The sequence below is a fragment of the Pseudopipra pipra genome, chromosome 6 (genome assembly GCF_036250125.1).
Source record: "Pseudopipra pipra isolate bDixPip1 chromosome 6, bDixPip1.hap1, whole genome shotgun sequence".
NCBI lineage: Eukaryota > Metazoa > Chordata > Aves > Passeriformes > Pipridae > Pseudopipra > Pseudopipra pipra.
In genome coordinates this window covers 35,797,819-35,812,175 of record NC_087554.1, presented here as the reverse complement: position 1 = coordinate 35,812,175, position 14,357 = coordinate 35,797,819, and the positions used below count along the sequence as shown (strand labels likewise).

The following is a 14,357-nucleotide window of genomic DNA, read 5'->3' as shown; positions in this document are numbered from 1 at the left end:
TGAAAAAAGGAGTGGATACAACTGTTGAACAACTGAAAATGATAAGCAAATTTGACGATTTAATTCATATACTAGTGGAGCCTAAAAGGTTTTAAAATAACAGAAATTTCACCAGCTTTAGTGATTCATAGGCTTATTTTTGTTATACAGGTTGGTCATGTAGTTGGCAGTTTTCCTTTTGCATGACTCTTGTAAATTATTGTACTCTACTAACTGAGTGAAATGCTATTCCAGTTTTGTGAAGGAATATGACAATATCACTTCAGAAGATTAAAACAATTACAAACTACACATGTGTACAATTTCTCCACAACTTATTGTACAATTTATTTTTTCCCTGTGGACATAACTCTCAAAGCAAAGGTGCTACTGATGTGATGTAATTTAAATGTGCTATTGTTGTGATGCAGTTTAGAACTTTAACTCTGTGTAAAATGTGCTTTTTGCACAATTGTATTTCTTCATGGAACAGTGATCTCCGAGCACTGCATCCTGGTTTATACATACTAAAATGTAGTGTGTTTGGTCTGGAGTATGACATAAAGCATATCTTTGTTATGCGGCACTTTCTAAAATAACACTGATTACAGAATACCCTTTAGTCACTTAGTGTCAAGTTTAACAAAATTCTTACTTAGCATCGACTGTTTTCCTTTCAAGTGTTTTGACAGAAGTCATCCCTGTTAAGTGCTTTCCGAACTGGGCTCCCGTAGCTTGTCTGTAACCTGATCTGTGTTTTGTTTCAGTGTGTTGTCTGCTGACCTAGAGAACACATGCATTAGCTGCATTGATCAGTGCACCTCACATCTCATCATTTAGGAGACAATTAATACTGCGTTGTAAAGACTCCCCAGAGCGTTTTCTTAGAGCTGGATTGCTTTACGCAGAAACCACAGGAGCAAAAGGGGGAGGGAGCCAAGTAGGAAAAAGAAAAAAGGCATTAAGAAAGCTTTGTCTAGAAACCAAGTTCCTTTTGCTTTGGTGACTTTCACTCATGTCATTCAAACACCCTTTTCTGATGGGGCACTTCGAAAAGAAAATTGACTGTATTTTGAAGTTGATTTGTTGAAAGGACACTGTTAGAGGTCACATAAATATTCTAAAATGTTCCTCTTGAGAAATATGCATTTGATTGTGATACTTGTATAACTTGCTGTTAAAAGTGTAATAATTTTAACTTTATATTTTTTTCAAGGTTTATTAAACTGACATTTTCAAATATTGACATGTTTTAATCCTAAATTTATTTATTTTTAAATAACATACTTAGTAGAGAAGAAAAAGTTTTTCTTATTGTCATTTTTGCTGTAGTGTTTCTTCCAAATTGTTAAATTTCAGGCTGCCTGATACTTAAGATAAAAGATTTTAAGTATACATGAATATGTTAAGTTAACAACGAGGTAGGGCTCTTAGTGTGGTCCTTCATCTTTTAGTAATAAAATATTTAATACTAGAGATCATCCACAGAAGCAGGTGAGAAACAATAAACCCCAAATTTTTCTTGCAGATTACTAAGGTTACCATACTATTCGCTGTTAAAGACTATGTTGCACTGTTGTAACGAGCGTATCTTCAGATATGCTTAGGATAACAGTTGATTATACGGACATAAAATTTATAAAAGGGGAATTTTAGGGAGAAGGTTGCTTACCACCCTGGCGCATTAATCTATGATGCCAACTAATATGTTGTGAACTCCAGAAATTGTTGCAAATTTGTTAGTATTTACATTACATTGTAATTTTCATCTTTTTAGGTAGAGTGAATGAATTTTATGTGAGGAAAGATTCATTTGTAGTCTTGTCAATAGTATTTACTAGAGGTATGTCAAACAACAAAAATGATTATATTTATTTTGTGGTAATTCCTTGGCTCAGATTTGCTATTTTGCTCCCCCTCCCAATAGTCTTGAAGCAAAATGTGCACTGACATTGAATAGAGATATGTATCTGGCATATCTTTACAGCACAGTAATATCTTGATAGTTCATGTTATAATTTTCTTCTGTTAGTAGAACTGTGTACTGGTATTTGAAGGCAATGAGGCAATAAAAATAATTAAATTTCATATATTGTAAGTGTAAAAAATGTGTTTGTGGAAGTATGTATTACATGAAATTTCAAAGTGGTTCTACTTGGACATCTAGGTTGTAGGTTGTCTTGTGTTGGTATTCCTGCAGAATAAAAGTGGAAGCTACAATATTCCCTTTAAGTTTTTTTTGTTTGGTTTGGGTTTTGTTTTTTTGTTTTGTTTTGGTTTTTTTTTTTTTTTTGGTTTGGGTTTTTTTTTTTTTGGAGGTTGGTTTTTTTCCCAGCTCCTGTTAGATCCTGTTTTCCAAATCAAAACTGTTTTTCTGGAACCTATTCAAGTGGTTTGATATGTGGAATACAGAACATGGATTTTTTTCAGTGAAATGTCATACTTTTATCCTTAGGATCAATACTGGGGAGTGGACGTTATATTCTTTCTCTAGTGAGGATGTATCAAGCTGTAATCCAATATGTAAAAAAGTCTTTTTTTGCTATACAGTGAAGCCATACATAATCATCTACAAACAGTCTCATCACAAAAAAAAACCAAGGAAGTATTTTTCCACAGTTCTGCATCCATCTTTAGACATCCTGTAGATGTTTTTAATTAAGAAATCAATAAAAAAGAACTGGTGTGGGCTTTTTTTGTAGTACAAACAGAACAATTTCAGTTTGGAAAAAGGTTATGCATGCTTTAACTGATATTATCCAGGCTGACTTGGAAAGTTAGCGTTTGTAGGATCTACACAAATAGGAGTTGCTTAAAACATCTTCACATCATCATGTGATCTTTTGGAAGTCTCTCCATTCGTTTATATGTTTACTGAGGTATTGCTAATTGGTTTACTAAGGTTGCTACAAATGCCATCTTTGTGGCCTAATTGAAGCAGTTTGTAGGATCTTGAAGAATCCTCGTCATTCAGATCAACTTTTGTATTTGCAGGTACTACAGAGCGGGTGTGTCTGATCCAGGGAACGGTGGAAGCACTAAATGCAGTTCATGGCTTCATTGCAGAGAAGATTCGAGAAATGCCTCAGAATGTGGCGAAGACAGAGCCTGTCAGCATTCTACAGCCTCAGACCACTGTTAATCCAGACCGCATCAAACAAGTGAGTTTTTGGTTGGGAATAGAGTCACAGCAGCTCCTTAGAAGTCTTAAAACTTTAGGGCTGCAAGGGGTCAACATAACACGTTCTTTAAAAAAATATTGTTTTATGCTCTAGTAACCTGCTGGTACTCTTTTTCCTTGTACTTACATGTTCCCTGTTTTTCAGCAGTTCTTTCAGACAGTGTTTTATAAGTTTCAATGCCATGCTCTAATGTGTTTCTTTACTGTATAAGGTGATAATACACTTACAGGTTTTAGTTAAAGATTGCTGAATTTTAATCTTAAATGATGAACCTCTGTAAATCATTAGTGTTACTAAAAAATCACAGATTAACTGAATGTTTCCTACTTTTGTGTATATAAATAAAAACAAAAATGTTAATTCTTTTTTTAGACCCTAAATTAGATACTTTAAAATCTTAGCTATAAAAACTTGGGATGTTTTCTACAATTATATTTTGTGTTATTTTTGACACCTTTTTACCTATTTCACACTGACTTCTTTCAAAATTTTTGGACAATGCAAAATGTATTTGCAAGGTATTATTGGCCTAGTATTCTTTATTCTTTAATTTCTGTAAAAACTTTAATTAAAAAAACTTTGGTCTGTAAGAAGAATGGGAAATATGCATCATACAGGGTTTTAAAATATTTTCTATTGTATTGAATAAGAAAAGGATGAAGAAAGAAATGAGTAAACATTAGTAAAATTTTGTCTTGTCTCTCTATCCTATATAGGATAGATTTTAGTTTCTTACCTCTCCTATGTGGGAAAAGATTGTTTTGTCCTTCACACTAGCAAGATTCAGTTTCTTGTAATTTGGTAACTGTGTGCAATTACTTTACTTTGTATATAGTGACATACACAAAATACTTATATGAAGATGTGTTTGAAAGGGATGAGTTTGGAACAGACTACTTTAGATGGATGAAGCTATGCATAAACCATTGATGATTTTTAATATTTACTACTATATTATTTTTTCTGTATAAAATAATTTTACATAAAAATTACTCAAGATAATTTATAAGAAAAAACTAAAAAGAAAGCCCCAATTTTATAGGATTAGTTTCTCAATTATTAGACATGAAAATGATTATGCCTGAAAGAAAGAAAAACTTGAAGTGAACTATATTTTAAGTGGCTTTTCTGCTAGTAAAATATTAGATTTTATGCCAATACTTCTTAACCCTGTGGGAAATGAATATTCTCTATTACAATAAAAGGTGCTTTTCCCCTTAACCATGAAATAAAGCTAATTTTTAAATAAGCCGGTAAGATCCTGAGAAACTAGATGACAGAGCTATTTAGTGACATGTCTAAATACTTCCTCTCTTGTACCTAAAGATGATTATCTTGTCCTCCACAGTTTCCTTCAGAAAATGTAGTTGCAAAGTTGTTGAGGTTGTTTTTTTTTTATTTTGGGTGTTTGTTTTTATCGGTTGGTTGGTTTGGTTTGGTTGGTTGGTTAGTTGTTACTGGTTTGGGGCTTTTTTATTTGGATTTTTTTTGTTTGTTTGTGGGTTTTTGGGTTTTTTTGGTTGTTTTTTTTTTTTTTTGGTTGGTTGGTTTGGTTTTGGGTTCTTTTAAGCTTGGTTGGTTTGGGGTTTGATGGTTCGAAATGTTAAGTTCAATTAAATTCTGGAGGGATGGATTAGTGAGCACAGGCACTGCTAATGAAGACAGAATAAAGTACAATGTATCCTAGCTCTACATCTTAAAATTTAAATATATTACTTGTATACATACAGGTGCATAATAATGTAACTGCAAATATTTGGGGATATGCATGTGCATATGTTAAACAGTTTTAACCACAATGAATTGTTTAACTTCTCTTTTATTGAAGCAACATCTATTCATGATAAATTAATACACTATAAATATTGACTCAATAAATCCAAAATTCTTTATTTTTACCAAGAATTGAAATTATTAGGTAGAGTTTACAGTGAATTAGTCTGTCCTCCAGTGTCAGAATATACTATATCTTAGTGAAAGACATAATAGCTCAATTTAAGTATTTAAAAGGATAATATTTTATAACAGGTTATGATGATTTATAACTCCAGTGTTGTTATTTTTTTTAATAGCAGACAGATCACAATTTTACTAAAATGATCAGTATGATGTCTAATACAAGTAACTTAGAATTTTTTTTAAAAATAAACCTTATTAATTGCAATTTCTTCTTTTATACAAACTTCTACATGGTTCTTCCTGTCTCAGAATGTTAACCAAGAACACTGACACATGAAGTATTACACGATTTGAGATGGAGAGTTGATTTGAAATAATAAATTTTATCTTCATTTAGGAACTCTGAAGATGTTTCTACCAAAAAGCAAAGGTAGTTTTCTCCCCATGAAAGAAGATACCAGTAGTTGAAGCCTTGCGATGCCACCCATGTCTATATGAGCATGCATCTCTCATTTCTCTATTGGTATTTCTTTGTCTTGGGCTGCTTTATACCAACACTCACCCTAGAGAAAAGAGCTAAGAAAGAAAATACCTCCTGGCTATAGATTCGGTGAAGAAAGATGGTTGGTAAAACCTTTGCTGACTGCTTCAGTTTCAGCACTTTCTGTCTTCAAGAAAGGCATGGGACACACAGAGGCTGAGTCTGGCCTGGAATTTCTCCTTACTGAACATTCTGTCTCTTTACCTTATGCTTTTTCAGCTTCAGAAGATTTGCAAACAAGTCTGTGTGGTTCCTTTTGAGCCTTCTCCAGTGCATTTTTCTGTTATCTCCTAATCCTATGGACTTATCAGTAGATACTAGCTAGTTGTCTTCTCCAAGTAGGTATGACAGATGTTTAATCGACAAATGTTTGCATCTTTATCTCTACACAACATAGACAATCTCTTCATAGATGTCAACCATCTGTTATTTCTGAGTATCATCCAACAATAACCGATTCCTGTGCCCTTTTACTTCCCAGAAACTGCTGTGAGCTTCTAACTTCTCTTTTCTCTCTTTATTAATTGCAGTGTCATACCAACTCTTTCAAACCGCATTGTAACTCAGGGGTTACAAGCCACATTCTATTCATAAATGATCATGAGCCCGAGTTTTTTTGTCTTTTTAATTAGCGTGCAAAGCTTTAAATTTCACCTCTAAATTAATAGCAGCTCTTATTAACAATTGAAAAGTCTACTTAAATTGGTCTTACCACATCACCTTCTTCAGAAACTATTACAGCTTCTTTGCAGGTTAGTTGAATTTTCCTTCCAGCTTTCAGTTGTTTTACAGGTAGCAGGTGTTTTAGCAGCCTGTCCAGGAAGCACATGGAAGCAGAGACAGCCATTGCAGAACTGTGCATTACATGGAAGGAAAGACAACTTAAAGATAACTCTGCTTCAAACAGGAGTTTACACTCTTTGGCCTTCTTAGATCCCTTCAAACCTGAATCATTCTTTGATTCTATGAAATTTTTCTACGCTATCAAAGCATAGAAAAGGGTTTAGAATTTCTTTGAAAATCTAGAGTAAATCCTTCACATATAGAACTTCCAATTAAAGTTTTCACTGGAACCAGTTTCACTTCAGCTTTTTCAGTAGATAATTAGTGTCTCATAAGCTAAATTTCTGTTTATTAGTCATGGTCTCAGACATTTCAGTCAAAATCTGCAGAAGTGAATATCAGAACTCAGATTTGTAATTTCATGTTCCACTACTGAAAACAACTGCTTTTACTTCAGAAATGTTGATCAACAACAACAAAAAAGAAATGTTCATAATTTTTAAATAAAAAGTTTTGTTTTCAAGTGCTTAAATAGAATCTGATTTTAAGAATGCACATCTGAAAATATTGGCTTAAATGAAGGATTTTTTTTTTTAATAGGGTCTTTGTTGTTTGGTTAATTTGGGTTTTTTTAATATAGGTTATGAGTTCTTCAGACTACAGAGACTCAATAGACTTCATAGAATCATACAATGGTTTTAGTTGGAAGGTGACTTAAAGATCAGCTAGGTCCAACCCCTCTTAGACAGGGACACCTTCCACTAGACCAGGTTGCTCAAAGCCTCATCTAACCTGGCCTCGAACACTTCCATGGAGCATCAACGGCTTCTCTGGGAAACCTGTTCTACTGCCTCAGCACCCTCACAGTGAAGAGTTTCTGCCTAATATCTACTCTAAATCCACCTACTTTCAATTTAAAACCATTATGCCTTGTCCAATCACTACTCTCCCTGATAAAGAGTGTGTCCCCTCTGCCCTATAAGTTCTCTTTAAGTACTGAAAGGCTGCTATAAAGTCTCCCTGAAGCCTTCCCATCTCAAGGGTAAACAATGCCTATTCTCTCAGCCTATCTTCACAGGAGAGATACTCCAGCTGCTGATCATCTTTGTGGTCCTGTTCTGGATCTTCTCAAGCAGGTCTTTCTTTGCTGGGGGCCCCAGAGCTGGATGCAGTTGAATTTTCCTTCTAATTTTCAGTTGTTTTACAGGTAGAAGGTGTTTTAGCAGCCTGCTCAGGAAGCACATGGAAGCAGAGATGGCCATTGCCATTTCTCCAGGTGGGGTCTCACCAGAGCAGATAGAGGGACAAACCCACCTCTCAACCTCCTAGATACATTTTTGATGCAGCCCAGGATGCAGTTGGCATTATTGACCAGTGAGTGCACATTGCTGGATTGTATTCAGTTTTTCATCCATCGATATGCCTAAGTTCTTCCTCCTTAAGAAACCTTCATGGATTTCCTAAAACGCCTCTCCCTTCTGATAAGCCTTTCTTCTTTTTATCATTCATTTAAGGCAACAGTCTGTCACCTAGATGAAACTTATTAAAATGAAGAATATGAGAAAATAGCTCTTACAGTTTTCATTTGAAGTAAAAAGTAACAAGTAGCTTCATAGATCAATGTCTTTTCATCTAGTCACCAATTTCTCAAACTTTCGTCACTTTCGAACATAGGTGAAAAATCACAGCAGTTACCATTCCGCAATATATAGTAAGATATGCAGGTGTTTTTACAAGTTACAAGAACAAAACAAAACAAAAAAAGTTGTCATTGTTTACTAAAGACTTCTGTGACTTGGATCCAATGGCAAAAGTTTAGCGTTCCATAAAAGTATGTATACTATATCCTGTCCCTCATGTGCTCTTGACTTAATTCTGGTACATGATCAGTGTTCTGTTTTCTCTTTCCTTTCAACAGTGTTGGATATAATCTCAATATGTATGCAAAACTGTTTATGAATGCAGTTAATGCTGTAGCTTATTACTAATTCTTCTGTACTTCAGAAGTGGAATGAGAATAGAATATTTTGTTAAGGGATGAGCAGCAGCATTCAACATTGCAGAAATTCTCAGCAGTGTTTTGGTTTTTAAGAAAATTATGAAGTTATATCTTTGTAGTTTTGATGGTGTCTTTCTGAATTCCAAAGTAGCCCAGAATGAAAAGGTGGCCTTTTCTTCTAGGATGAATCTTTAGGCCTATGCCTAGTTATATACTTGAGTTTTCTGGTATTTCTGTGTAACAGAATAAACCAGAACTTGTAATAGTTTTGTGTTACTGTGACAAGTTTTGAAGAAAGAGAAGGTCCTGATTCTTTTTTGTCTCTTTTGCTGTAATATTAATCCGGAATCGTTCCCTCCATCCAGAGTTGCTCTGATGATCCAAATGGCACTTGGTGATTTGCTTTAAGTTTCTTACCCCTTCTTGGCCTCAACGTAAGATAATCATCCTTTAACATCATACTTAACCCTACCTTTTTCCTTTCTCAAAGTCAGGTTCCCAAGAGTTCATAAATGCAGATAAGTTGCCTCTTAGTCTTTTTGTATTTCCCTATGCCCTGTCTCTTTTTCTACACAAAAGCAAAACCAAATGCGAAGAGAATGAAATATCATCAAAATTTATTTGTTCTTTATGAAAATGAAAATGAAGCAAGAAAAAATAGATCACTGAAGTCATCGAAGTAACCTTTTAACAATCCAGATTGTAAGCAAATTTTTAATCCTTGATTATATCTTTTTCCAAATTTTATTTTTTGAAATGTGTTATATATTTATACAGTTATCACTGAGATGAGAATCATTTACCAAAGTTACAGATTAAAGGAGATCACAGCAAGTAAAGAAGACTCTCTGTTTAGACAGGCTTATCTCTGATACTGTTGAAAGGCTAGTAATAATTAGTCTTTTAGGTTGTTCAGCACAGTGGGACCTTGCAGTGCTCTCTGTTTCTCATTTTAGCTGCAAAATGTATTCAACTGTTTAATATGATAAAAGATAACACCTTTTCTTAAAGTGCATTGTGATATGGATTTAAGAAAATCAGTTTTGTCATCACATTAATTTCAATTATTTAAAAGCACAAGTATTAATATATGCAAGGCTGAAACTCAGTATTAGGTTAGTATTAATACTAAATTAATGCAGGTAATGTTATTACCAAGATTTCCTTTGTTTGGCAAGCCCTTTAGTGAGAAACTAGAAATTGATAAGCTGTAAATACAGTCTCACCTTCACTTTTAAATGACGTTCTTTCTATGCTTTCACGTTTCTAACCCTTATTCAAATAGTATTTAATTTTATGCCTTTTCTTTCTACTCTTATCTATATAAATATACTAATAAGTACTGAGAATTAAATTAACTGTCTCAGTACAGTTTTATTATTTATTACCCTTAAGTAAGTATTGAAATTTTTTAGTGCATATATATATAAATATAAGGGTGTCATCATTGTCATTGAAAGAGGACTCAGAGACCTTTTGGAACACCATGCAGATGCACTGTATATAATCTATGCTGCCATGATACAGCTATATCTTCACTCTGCTAATAAAAATATGAAGTATGGACATGCGATGCTTTGACCACATTTCTGCACCCTTTAGTGTGTCATGCAGCCTGAGGCCAGTCTCTCACAGTACAATCAGTGCTTGTAAGCAATAAAAAGAAGTATTTCTTTGGACTTTCAGAAAGTACTACAACTCAAATATGGCTCAAACAAAATTGTATCTCTAAAGTTAAGCTCCTTTTTGAATACTTAAAATCTGCTTTCTCAAACATCTCTTCTAGAAGTGTTGGTTAATACAAGAAACACACCCTAACCAGTAAATATAGTCTTTCATTAATTGTCACATACGTAGTAGGAAAGGAAATAATATTTAGAAAACAGAGAAGATTAATTACATCATGGCTTGGACTATGCCATTCAAGATACAGTTTAAGAAAACCCCAAAGTCTTGGAAGTGGTGTGTGGTAGAAATTCTGACTTTTTTTTTTTATAACCTTTTCAGGAAAGCTTCAATTACACTATGCATATAGCAGTCTCAAAAATTGAAACTCTGTAATGTAAATTCATCTTAAGATTTCTAATCACTTTATACATCTAATTCCCAAAAACCTAATAAGTACTAAATTCAAGTGCTTGCCTAATGCAAGGGACTTGCCAAAATTTTTTAAAGAAATCATTCGACGATGCATAATAAATTAAAATATTTAGTTCTGTTCAACTTTCTTTAAGAAGCAATTTTGCTGAAAAGTTTTTGCAAAGCAATTGAGTGTATCAATTAATGTCTTATCAGCCAGTGGAAATTCAATACAAAATTCAAATGGCTGTTCCTTTTTTCTTTTTTTTATGTTTGAGAAATCACTTTGTATTATTTTGATATAAAAGAAATAAATTGGTGTATCTGGAGAATTATACAGAAGCATAAAAAGCAATTAATTTTTACAAAATACTATCAATTCTTTTATATATGTATATGTAGATATATATATGAAAAAATAAAAGCAGTTATGTCAGTGAACAAGGTAAGAGTGATTAAGCCTCAATTACAAAAAACCTGATATGCAAAGAAAAAAACCACCAAAAATACAAACCAAAGAACTTTATTATTATTTTCAGTATTTTGCCATTTATATGGCAAATATATATTGTGTATATTGGTAAAAAAGGTATATGCCCACATTTGATTCTTGTTCATTAATACAGTCTTGCTTTTAAATTTATTAATCTCTTTTTCCTTTGTATTTTATTTTAAAAAAGCTTTTGCTAAAATAAATAATGAAATGCTTCTAGTTAATAGATGCGTTAGTTCAACAGTTACCTGAAAAGGTTATTATCACTCTTTTTTTCACCATATATTTCTGTGCTTTAAGAAGATTGATATGAATTGAAATCTGAGATGTTTCCAGTTTCTTAAATAATTTGTGGTATCAGTGATTAAGCCATTATTCAGTGTTAAATTGTTCTACCTATTTCCCTATAAATACATTAGTTTGAGTTAATAATAACTGTGAAGAACAAGCTGGTTTTCCTTTTAATAAGTGGCCTAGCATACCAAAACAAGGTACAGTACCAAATGCCCTAGTTAGCAGTGGTGTTGATAACACAAACTATCAGTTTTCTGAAAAATTTTCATCAAAATATATAATCAATTTTTTTTTTAGTAGTTAAGGATGGGAGTTTAATATTTAGCTATAACAAAGAAAACCTATTGGGGTATCCATTCTTTAGAGAATTTTGGTTTGGTTGGGGGTTTTTTTGTTTTGTTTTGGTTTGTTTTTGTTTTGGTTTGGTTTTCAAGTTTAAGTTTAAATGACAAAAATCAGTTCATTGTAATTTCAGACTTTGGTAAGAGAAATACTGCATCATCTCATTAAAATCACAAGTATAATTCCAAAGTTGAATGGGCTTAGCCCTGTACTATTGCAGAATCGGAACATCTATTGCCAAATAATCTTAGCCCCTCACAAATGAACCCCTCGTGAATGGACCCATGTTTGGTATTTAAAGACATGGAAGAATCCTTTATAATTACCTTGATTTTTATAATATGTAGTTCTTGCTGACCAGTAGCATTTTGCCAGCTACGTATTTTTTATAATGTCCTATATATAGACCCTCTTGAAATGGTCCCTGTTGATGCTTAAGTTGTGCATATTTTCTTTTGTTTCGATTGCTTTACAACATGAGTTATAAGTTGGAAACACAAAATAGGGATCTGTTTCTTAAGATTTTATTTTTCCTGTTTTGACTGCTTGTTTATGTACAAACTGTGAAAAATGGATCTTCATACTGTTTAACATACCTCTAAAATATTTGTGTGTGCATATGTACAAGCCCTTATTTTGCTAATACACAACTTTATGCATTCACAGTGTCTCAGCTTTCTCATATGCATTAAGAATTTTAGTGCAAAAGTATGTATACCTATTTTATGAGGGACTGTCAATGATTTTATGAGGGACTGTCAATGATTGTAAGTAACAGAACCGCTGAAAGTGTGAAATTTTGCTTTATTTATTTCTAAATAGTTTTGGTTAGTAACTATATGAGCATATGATAAATTCCATTGTATAGCACTTTAACATTTTATTTCTTGACATAAAAGTAGTGTAATTTTGGATATTTTATAATATTTATATATTGCAAAGATGTCAAAAATATGCTTTGAATAAGTATTGTGTGTTATGTTTTGACAATTGGAATTTTACCTTTTCACTACATTTATAAAAAGAAAAGAGTTTTTCTGTCAGGATCTAATACTTTTAAAGGACAAATGTGTATATAAATTTTTTAAACAGAGCAGTGCTTTTTTAATATGTTCAAGAATTAATGTTAAGCGTGTGTATATTATTTAGAAAACATGATCAATAAATACGACTCTTAATTCTTTTTTGTGTTTATTTTGAACACAGGGCTATAATAAGCTATTAACCTTTGCTCAACTAAATGAACATTTTTAATGCTAATCATAAATATATTGTAGTTATTTGTTGTGAAGGTATTAGTTGCAAGTTCATCCATCATGAAATTGATGCTTACATTTTTTCACCTGCTTCTAGATTAAAAAAGATCAATGAATATTTTAGCTGTTAGTATATTCCCAAAAACTCAGTAGCTTCAGCGTAACTGTTGTAAGGTATGGAACACAACTTGCTGGCTATAGTCCTTGCTTTAGAATGGTGCATTATAAAGTGCCAAAGTAAATGTCTCTTATCTTTCAGACATTGGCCCTATTTGTTTGTAGACTGATAACTGTTTCTAGTGTGCTCATTGAACTTGCTGGAATTTTTGTTTACTTATGGTCTTCATTTTCCCCAAGAGGAGGAGAGAGGAAAGAATATGTTCCTCATGTAGTCAGCATATTTTTGAGTATTTATGTGAGTTCGCCATCTTGATTTCAAGTCATGAATTTGTTTTTACATGCATAAGCATGCATATTTACATGCATTATTTATCCAATTGACTTTAAATTCCATTAAGTTCCAATGAGTAGGAGAAAGATTTTGTCTTAGGCATTTTTTATTTATTTTATTTTTCTAGTTATGTTATTTTGTTGATTTATTTATTTTTTTAACTGTTCAGTCTAAGGCTTGTAAAGGTTGATTTGCTCCTGAACTGCTTTGTTCCCAGACATTGCCATCTTCCCCAACTACCACCAAGTCCTCTCCATCTGATCCCATGACCACCTCCAGAGCCAATCAGGTACAGTATCATCCTACCATCTACACCATACTTTTCACGGGTGACAGCTTGCAAACTGGAGAAAAAGATATGGTGGGTTAAGGATTTATTCGTTCATTCACATATATACACCCATAACCATAGTTATCTAACTCTTGTTAGAATTTGGTAAATTAAATTGCAAACGATTTACTTCTTTTGATTTATTTTGTTGGGCTGCTTTAAAATCTCTTATGAAAGCAAAGTATCTTTTAAAATAGTTGGGGTTATTTTACCTTTGGTTTGATTAATAAATTGCAAAGACACAAAACTGGTTTGTTTGTAGACAGAGTAACTCTTGGTTTATGTATATTTATGTATATATGCACACACATATGGATCATTTCCTGGACCATTTATAAATTAGAATAAAATTACCACTAATACCATGTTTAAATAGCTGGAATTCAACCCAGGAATGGCAAACAGACTGTTATTTACTTTGAAAATTTTGAAATGTGTTTGTGGACAACAACATAGGGGCATTATTTAAATATAATATAAATGAAAATTTATTGATGAAGAATGAAGTAAAATTAAATCTCTCTAAAAACATGCTAAACTCATCTAAGTAAGTTTAATTAATATCTTATTTTTTAAATGCATAAACTGTTCTTTTAGCAGTATTTTAATTATACTGTTTTATTTCAATTTAAACTGGAAAAAATATGTCCAGTTCATTATGTCCACAAATTATCATACTATGTATCTTTGTCTTTCCTATGAAAATTGTTAAAATTACTACATACCAT

At 32.6% G+C, this 14,357-nt stretch overlaps 1 protein-coding gene across 4 annotated transcripts in view; it reads left to right on the top strand.

Annotated features, from left to right (window-relative positions):
- Positions 1–14,357, top strand: part of NOVA1 (NOVA alternative splicing regulator 1) — a 142,039-nt gene that overhangs the window by 105,063 nt on the left and 22,619 nt on the right. For 3 of the 4 annotated variants that reach the window (XM_064658521.1, XM_064658519.1, XM_064658522.1), the window contains 2 exons: positions 2,974–3,140; positions 13,516–13,587. In XM_064658521.1, coding sequence (XP_064514591.1) covers positions 2,974–3,140; positions 13,516–13,587 — 239 coding nt within the window. The remainder of the gene's footprint in view (positions 1–2,973; positions 3,141–13,515; positions 13,588–14,357) is intronic. The other variant, XM_064658520.1, reaches the window with a different exon arrangement.